Below are 9524 nucleotides of genomic sequence, written 5' to 3' on the forward strand. Positions count from 1 at the left end.
GGCATCAGAACGGACATTTTGTGATAGTTTCTTCCAATAGAACAAACCAGTTTAAGTGTTTGAAGTCTGTGAGCGGGTACAAACTGGAGGTAAGAGTTGAAGGACTGTTAATAGAAGATAAAAGGCCATATAAAACACTAACAGTTGTATAAACCATGTGAAGTTTTTGCCCTCCAATGAACTCCCCGTGATTAACAGGTTGTCATGTTTTGTTCTTAAATATTAACTAAACTAATGAGCATTGGGGTGTAAAGCGAACTGCAAACAGTCCATGAGTTAGTTTTGTTTACAAATCAAGGACAGAAAACTTTGTCTTTTTAAAAAACACAAGCATGTTTCACAGCTTTATTAGCAATAAATTCATGTAAACTCAAGGGAATACTAAAGTAAAAAGGAAGCCATTTTTTTAAAGGAAAAAAATAAAATCAGATTTGGTGTAAAAGAGTGGTTTTTAATTTTTAAGCCATAATCACTTGCATGTCACCTTTGAATCAGAACTTTTAACACTTCTACATTTTTCTTTAGAAAAAGGCTACAAAAGCAGCCACCTGAATGCACATTGGATCTTTATTTCAGCTGCTCCCTCACAAACCCATACCGAAATACTGAGGCCACAAAAATCAAAGGTTCAGACACAGAGCAAGACATTATCTCTTTGAAAATTAAGGAGTCAAAAGCAAAAAACAAAAAAAAAAAAAGATGAAATATTGAAAAAATCTTTTCCGCTCTCACCGACCTGCAGCATAAGGAAGAAAAACTGCAACCAGGCTTGCTTTGGTATTTCACTTAGAAGTTCTGCAACCGATCAGTAAGAAGGGAAAAGAAAAGGTCTGACTTCATCTTTTTACATGAAATTCAAATATCCAATTAGCTTTTTGTTTGCTTTTTTTTTTTTTTGGAAATTCTGGACAAAGTATTACAATGATAATGTCTAATTCAGGGCCAAGCTATGAGAAAAATATATATTAAAAAGGAGTATAAAAAAGAAAAAGCACCTTGTTGTGTTAAGAGTAAGTGCTTAAATAAAATGTAAATTAAAGACAAAATTCAGATTTAGCATTTAGTTCAGTTGTATTATTGCAATCTGTCACTTATTTGTGCTGCCAGAAAAGACAGATAAAAAAAAAAATAAAAAGTAAAAAAAAAAATAAAAAGACACACTATAAATGGGCAATAGGTCCAAGTGGTTTTCTTAAAAACAAAAACACTTGTAGAAACTCGGCATTCATTTGAGTAGGAGGATTTGTTCCCTGCAAGTCTTCCCATGTGGAAATTTGCATAAATATAAATGATAAAATGTGGAGGATTTATGAAAAAGTCCTTTTTCTGCTGGTCAAATCCCAAAAGGCGTTTCTAATTGTGGGCTCTGTCTGTTTGTGGGGAAGGCAGGGGTGGGAGGACGATCACGGCTTCTTTAGTCTGCTGTACATGTCTCGCTTGCTGCGCTCCCCGGCCCAGGTACGACTTTTCTGGCGGAATTTCCTCAGATCCTCCTTAAAGTCTTCGTGGTGCATCGGCCGGTAGGACTGAGGTTCACACTGCGTCTGTGAAGGAAACGGCATGCTTTTTAGGGGACCAACACACACCAACCCCACCATGGAGATTAAAATTTCTAATGGAACTCAGCTTTTTGATTTTAGAAATACATTTTTGTAATTTTACACTAAAAATGAACGTAGGAGTTTTGTTATTCTATGCTTTATTTGCTAGAAACAAGCAAAAACCTTTATGAATTTCTGCACCATAAATAGGGCTACACCTACAGCCGAGAGTGAATGAAGTTATTAACTTGTTTTCAGTATCAGTGGGGTGTTTAGAACTGATGTCACGGGCAAAGGTGGGATGAAGTTTAGAGAAAGTCACATCTCCATCCACCTCTCCCAACAGGCATGCAGCCATCAGCCTAACCTGCCTCACAAGTTTAAAGATGTCAGCTTAACATTTTACAACAAGTTGTTTTCATCATTATAAAAGTTGAACAGGTTACAGTGGTGATCCTGGCTTTACTAGCAGATTGGTTTGATTGTTTAAGGGAAATTACTTGGGTAGGTTTTGAAAGGAAAACTTAATTTGTCATCATTATTAAACTTAGGAGAGGAAGGGGGGTTTTAAAAAAAAAAAAAACGTTTTTGAAGCCATGTCGCCCAGCCCTACTTAAACTGATTCTAAAAACCCATAAAATAATGTTAAATGTTGGGGCAATTGAATTAGACACCGAATTAGACACTGAAATCCTTCAGAGGTGATAATATGAACCTAATTTCTGAGTTTAAGTCACAAACTGACTAGCTGATCTTTTATTAACTGCAGATGTTTGAGCTGTCTGATCATTTGTTTGTTAATAAAAAAACATTTAGTAGATTATGTCCAAATGTGTGGCTTTTAAGAGCTGAAGGAAAGATAATTTTTATAACCAGCTTAACAGCTGAAATAAGAGCATTTATGCCGTAGCCATGATATGAACTGTTCAGTCTCCCAAAATTAAGGAAAAATCAGTAAATGTTCTGTAGAACATCACTTCATCTGCATGAGTGAAATCAGAAAGCGAAACCAACCTGGAAAAAAGGGAAGAAGTCCTTGTATCCCCCCTTGAGGATGTAAAGTTCAGGGTAGTGGAGTTTGGGATACTCGTTCAGGGCGCGGTCTCGTTCCCTAACGAAGCGGCACATCCGAGGGCCGCGCTCCGACGAGAACTCGCAGTGGAAGACGATGACGACTCTCTTCTCTGGGCTGGATGGGACGATGGGGGTCTTGAGGAGGAAATCTTCAACTTGGTCTTCTTGGTGCAGATTCAGAGCCCCCTGATATAAAACAACCACAACTACGAATAACAAGTGATCTTTGAGCGTTTCTGCTTGCCTAGAACATCCCGGTTAAACCGACTGTTGTCACTCTGTAGACAGGGTGGGTGATGTTAGCTTACTTTGATGTGTCCACCTTCAAACTCGTAGGGGTAGCGGCAGTCTATGATGATGATCTGATCCACCAGGTGGTCAAATTGGCCGGACAGAGCCTTCACCATCTAAAAGCCAACGGATGCGTTAAGAACTGGATCCATGACATGCGGTCAGACATTTTTAGCAGAATGACTGTACCCACCATCTCTGAGGTGATGTACTTGAGGTCTTGATGTTTTCCCTCCACAGTTGGTAGAATAAAAGGCTAAAAAGACAGAAAGGGTAATTGGATTAGAAAGGATGCCCGCTTTATTTACGCTACAACCAGAGCCAAGGGCGTTTGAGCCTCTCTCACCTTGGTGAAGTCTCCTATTAGCTCGTTAGAGGTGGACGCCTTGTCCAGCAGCTTTTCAATCTCAGTGTGACAGAAAGACTTGGATCTCTGGAGCAGCAAACAACTCTGGAAGGAGAGTAGAAAGCGATTAAGAGTGTATTTGGGGAGTTAAGGATGGGTGTTAAAACCTGCCAATCACACCAGCAAACAGAAGTCTGTGAAGCGGATGCAGAGTTTGCTTCCTGGAAGGTGCTGTTCAATCAGAAAGCAGCAGCTCTAAAATCTGATGATTCCTAGAGAATATCAGCCATTATTAAAGAGTATTCCTGTCGAATTTAGCTATAGATAATTTTCAGTTGAATTGGTAAAGCTGGGCCAACAAAATAAAAACATGTTTATTCCAGCCTTGTGTGTCACTCATGTGGAAATGCACATCTGGCCTTTGACAGCAACATTGATGCAGCAGAGTTCAACTAAAGTGAAGAAATATTGTGGTGCATTACAGCTACAGAGGCCTTCATCGCAGGGAGGCCTGTGGGAATGTAAATCCTGCTTTATGCTCAACATGTCTGAGATTATGCCACCCATGTCCTTCCTCCAATGACAGCGCACTACCAAACAAATTAAAACCCTAGACTCAGAATGCTAGCCTGGTCTTTGACCGGCTGTACCGGTGTTGTGCTAAGGTCAGTTTCCCCGAGGGCATTTGTTCTCCTTATAATTCATATTCAATTCATTCTGCAGGGAGAGCAGAAAAGATACTTTCTTCTTTTACTTCACGGATTAACAGATAGCCGCGTCGTTTCCTACACAATTCTGTATTGCATAAAAAGCACTTCATCCATCTGCCAGAATTAAATTATAATAAACTTTATTCGTCATTTATAAAACGGCACAGAGCATATAAACTGCCTGTATGCCTTGCTGCTGAGCTCAGCCTAGCACTGCGGTCAGATTTGGTAATTAAAGAAATAAAAACTATTTTATGTCATAAGTACCTGCAGGAGACAACACTGCTAAAGTTCAACTGCTTTAATGGAGCTTTCAGAAATAAAACTAGAAATAACAGCTCATAACACATTGATTTATAGGTTTTATGTTTATATACACTGGTTAAAATAAGCATGTGGTAATTTAAAGGTTTAAGGGATTAAAATGAATAAAGTTAAGACCATTTCATCCAGACAGAACTCAGGTTATAAAGAGAGATAATCACCATTCTTGGAGATTCAGAGTTTTGCTCCAGGCTGTTGACGGGTGTCCCTCCAACGCTCCGCCGTCTCTTTACCCTCACAGGAGTGTTTTCATCAGCAGGGCAGTCGGGACGCTTCACTGAGGGCCGGGACATCGGACTGGGCATGGAAGGCGAGCGAAACAGGTTTCGTGGCCGACAACGGATGATGGGCTAAAGATGGATAAAAATGTTACTTAAACTAGTCCTGATCTTAAAGTCTCTCAATGGGATAATTTATTTTCTAATGAAAAACTTACAGAGTCCTCTGGTGTACTTTCAGCCATCAGAGGAGCAGTGAGCAAGCTCGCCATTCCTGTGGGCATCCCAGAATCATCCTGAAAGAATAAAAACTTTATAACAAATGTTTTGTTTTTCCTTATTATTATTTAAAATGCCCCATGATCATTTTTTTCCCAGCTAACAGTTCTTAAACCTTAAATTTGCACTTTACCTCCATGTGATCATCAAGAACATCCAAAAAGCCATCATCTTCATCATCGTTTAGAGAGGAGGTGAGGGAGGAGCGCCTCAGAAACACAGGGCTGGAGTCAAATTCTAGCGGCTGGGTTCGAGAAGGTGAAGCAAACTGCAAACACACAAAAAAAATAATTTATCTCTGTCCGTTTCTAAACGCAACAAAGAGATTGTGAAGGCATTTTCACCATGAGTGCCGGAGCAGAGCTGGGGCGGGCAGCAAAGGCTTCCTTTGAATGACCACCATGGAGGGAGCGCATGCGGCAGCGGGACGCAGGCTTGGATGGTTTCTTGAATTCAAAGAAATCCTAAAAAAAAATGAGACAACATTAAACAAGACAGTATTAGTATTAGAGAAAAACATTGTTTAAAAAAAACATGGAACAAGGCATTCTATTCACCATGTTTCTACAAATACTTGTGTTTATCAACATTAAAACGCATCTGGTGAAGAGAATTTAAATAATAACTGCAGGGATTATAAATAAATTTTAAAAGCTTGAAAAAGGCAATGCTTTTGCCATAGTAACGGCTAATCTTATGTTAAACAAGTAGATGCATTTGGCGGTAAACGTTAATCCACTAACCTCTGGAAGATTCTCCTTGTTGTCGAGTTGTGAGACAGAGGGGTTCACTTGTGGAGGTTGCTGGCCGAATATTCCATAGCGGTTGGAGTCTGTCTCCTGTCCTTTTAAAGCCGGACTTAAACCCAGGAGCTGAGGCTGATGCAGGGATTCAAACACAGAACCAGTTAGAATGAAAACCTTTATGGGCGGAATTTTGTTCCTTTATTGATGAAAGCAAAAAATAACTTTTGTAAATGGAAATTTGAGTTCGAGGTGCAACTTCCTCTGGAGTGAGGAGTGAAGAAATGTTTTTATTCTTCTGAATGGATGTTGGCAACATTACTATTGGTCAATGTGAACATTAGGAGTGAGCATCAGGATCAGCAATGTTACTCTCAAAACGTTTCATTTCCGGGGAGCCTTTTCCCCAAACAATAGGTAATGGAACACAATTCACTCCATACCAACATCTACTTTTCATTTCTAAAAGCGTCTACATTTTGTATTCGATACTACTTTAATCAGATGCAACAGCCAGATTACTCAGATAATAAGCCGCCATCTTGCATCAGTCACTGAACTGAACAGTAATGCAGACGGCAACAGTTTAAACAAGGTCTTCAAAAACAGGGCAATACTTACAGGCAATGAATTGATTCTTCTAATTGGCATCTTCCTAAAATGGGAAAAGGGAAATTAAAATTTGAAAAACCAATCCCAATAATAGGAAATGTCGCTCTTTTCTCAGTGTTAATGCAAAGCCAGTAATTTATTTTTAAACCTGACCCAAGCTTTTCAAAACACTACTGTCAAAAAACAAACAAAAACAAAAAAAACGCAACAACTTTAATTTCAGATTCAAAGAAACTTACTCGTTGACAATTCGCTGTGACTGCTGAATGGCTTTTTCAAACCTGTAATAAAAAAGAAATAATCATGTTGGTGGCAAGTCTGAACAAAAAAAAACATCTGTTAAGCCTCTGAAGAAGACAGAGATGGGAAGGTTTAGAGGAAGTAGGGTGAATATGAGCTAAGAGGTGGTCCTTGACGCCGCAGTAATGCCCACCTGTATGCTAAACAGGCGTGCAGCTCCGAGGGGGAAGGGAGGCAGGAGAAGTGATGCAGAGATCAGCTAATCTAGCAGCTGTGTGCCGCTGAGCCCCGAGCTGGAGGAGCTCTTTGTCTGTGGATAGGGGGAGCGTGCCCCATTCACAGGAGTCTGGAAGACGGGAAAGCAGTTCTATAGGGGTGTCCTCATTTCTATAGCGCAGACGCAAAACCTGAAACCCCCCATTTAAAAACATCAATGCTGAGGAAGAGTGTGCCACAACCCAAAGGGGATGGGCATCATCTAACCTAAGACCAAAGCCCCCCACCTCAAACATCACCCTGACCTGGAAATTTCCTAGCAACCAAACAGCTGTGAAAGGAGGTCAATGAGCCCTTTAGCACCCAGCGCTGCTGCAAAAGAACTTCCAATCAGAGAGCAGCAGATGCCCCCAACAAGACCGGGAGGCCACCCAAGACCAGGCAACTGGTGGAGATAATAGCAGGCAACTTTCAGAGAGAGCTGCATCCTCCAGGCTTTCAGGAAGCACTTTAAAATACAATCTAAACATGTATTTGTGTGTTACAAGAATGTTCCACCCAAAGGTTATGCATGAGGCAAATTATTTTTTTTTGTCAAAAAAAAAATAAATAAAATAAAAAGTTTAATTGATGATAACATTTAAATGAGAGCTGAAAGTTGGTTTAAAAGTTTCAATTTTATATATTTCAATTAAATCCTTACCAACTGGTCTCATTTAAATTGAATCTGCTCTTGTTTTGTTTATTTAAAGCCAAATAATTTTTAAAGTTCTTCATTGCTGTCATGTTTGAAATCAAAAGGGATTTTCTTTTTTCAGTAGTTGGACTGATGGAGGGGAAATTTATCAGCTCCCATCTTTAAATATAAAGAAAGTCATGCCGCAATCAGCCTCATCAGATTAGTAGAATAAAGCAGCGAGCCATATAGGAGAACAATAATCCTATAGAGGAAATATCAGGCTCAGCTGAACCCAAAGCACATGGTTGGAGAGGTGGGGGTTTAGAGGGAGGACAAGAACTGGGCAGGGTTGGGAGTGGGGCCGTGATAAACGCTGATTAGAGACAGAAAGGGGGGAGAGAAAATTAAAGAAATTAAAACTTACGCATCTTCCACTTCCCCATCCACAGGACTGGGAAAATCTAAGCCAAGGCCTGGGAATGAAAAGGGAAGATTCAGTTAATAGCAGGTTTGGAAAGGCATCATCAGCAGAGCTGATGTTATAAATATCTGAATTAAATTAGAAGCAATAAATAACTCTATAAGATGGAGGCTCAGACTCTAATAGCATCAATAAAAAGGGCTGCAGTGAAAACTCACCAGCATCAGATGAGACGTCTGAGGCAAAAGAGGGAACCTTCTCCAGCTGATATTTTCTCCTTTTTGGGGTATCACATTGGCTGAGAAAGTAAAAAACAAAGACAGATTTATATTTCCTCTGTGTTTTTTTTTGTAAACAAGGAAAAAAAAAAACAAAGCAAAGATTATAGATAGAAATACCTTCCAAGTCCCACTAATTTGTTCATGTCCAGAGCCAAATTGGTGACCGGGGACAACACTGTTTCTGGTCCGGGGGAGAACAGATTCCTGCAGTGCGAGTTTTTACCGTTCATGTCGGGTAACGTTAGCGAGGAAAACCCGGGGATCCCGTCGGGCCTGCTTTTAAAAGCGACGCTTAGCGGACTAGCAGGGGCGAAGCGCGATTCCATCTTTCCTACCGTGCAACCTGGATGAATCGCTGAGAAAGGAACACTTTGAGTAAATTTAGTCTGAGCTTTGAGCCAGGGGATCCCAATTATCAAAACACCATAAACCGCACGCTACCCCGGAAGCCAAGCAACCAGCTAACTAGCAGTCAATTTAAGAACACATTTCCGAAAAAATCGTCTCCGAAACACCGGTGGTAGGTGACTCGGTGAATCCGTGTGGATAAAAACGACCATTTGGTGTTATAAAAAGCAGTAACTGAGCCACATTATTACGGAGCAGAGAGCTGCAGGACACAGTAGTATCTCTCTGACAGCCCCTTGGATCTCTGCGACGCACTGGGAAGCTGCTCGTATTTATGTTCAAAATAGAAGTCTAGAAGCGGCAACTTTTTATCCAATCAGAGACCTCGTAACATTCCGCTGGCCAATCAGAAGTCTGAACGCCTTTTTCCTGTTGTTCACTAACCGGATGTGGATGTGACGCATCACAATGCTTGTTACTTTTGTATCTTCTCGCTCCAGCTAACCCCAGACTGCTCACCCCGGTTTTAGATAGCTCTTTAATAATAATAAAAAAGAAATGGAGATTTTAATTTTAAATAAAAATCAGAAGAATAAAAGCAATTAATTCTTATACAGTGAACAAGCACACAAATATATAAAGTACATGTTATTGTATACACACACCCTTGAGCTCATAAAGATGCTTTTTACTACACTGTGACCTTACAGTTTGAAAACAAAATAGAATACAAAATATCCCAAACAAAGAACACACAGCTTGATAAGTATGCATGAAGGTCGATAGCACATCAATCCAGTTTTTGCTTTCATATTTGTTACAGTGCTCTGATCAGGGTTGAGCAAAGTTAGTAGGTTTCCCATTTTAGATTATATTAATCCTGTATCAAACTTTTTATTTGAATTTAGGATGATCTAGGTCTTCTTTTTCAGTTATATTAGAATATTTTGTTGGATGAATATTACATGCACTGTTGTCCTCTATACTGATACTGATTAAATCAAGTGTGTTGATTGTATTGCATGCATCTTTCTTTTTGTATGATTATAAAAGGAGTTTCAGATGATTGTCTGATTGTCCAAAGTAGAAAAAAATCTAGAAGAAAATGTACAGAATTGTTCCTATGTAACCAGTTGAACCAGATTATGTAAGCTGTCCAACTAACAAAACCAGACAGAGGTTATTAGTTGAAAAGGTATGT

At 39.7% G+C, this 9524-nt stretch overlaps 1 protein-coding gene across 1 annotated transcript; it reads right to left on the reverse strand.

Annotated features, from left to right (window-relative positions):
* Positions 1–331: 331 nt before the first annotated feature.
* On the reverse strand, positions 332–8642 carry cdc25b (cell division cycle 25B). The gene is made up of 15 exons (XM_015394783.1): positions 8093–8642; positions 7913–7992; positions 7698–7746; positions 6378–6419; positions 6148–6181; positions 5527–5661; positions 5128–5247; positions 4917–5051; positions 4723–4800; positions 4448–4636; positions 3253–3357; positions 3100–3162; positions 2924–3022; positions 2556–2801; positions 332–1544 (listed from the first exon to the last, which is right to left on the reverse strand). Exons 1-15 carry the CDS (start codon positions 8299–8301, stop codon positions 1404–1406), a joined length of 1725 nt encoding a protein of 574 aa, XP_015250269.1. The 5' UTR covers positions 8302–8642; the 3' UTR covers positions 332–1403.
* Between the last annotated feature and the right edge of the window lie 882 nt (positions 8643–9524).

Source organism: Cyprinodon variegatus, unplaced genomic scaffold (genome assembly GCF_000732505.1).
Source record: "Cyprinodon variegatus isolate N-32 unplaced genomic scaffold, C_variegatus-1.0 Scaffold708, whole genome shotgun sequence".
Classification (NCBI taxonomy): Eukaryota; Metazoa; Chordata; class Actinopteri; order Cyprinodontiformes; family Cyprinodontidae; genus Cyprinodon; species Cyprinodon variegatus.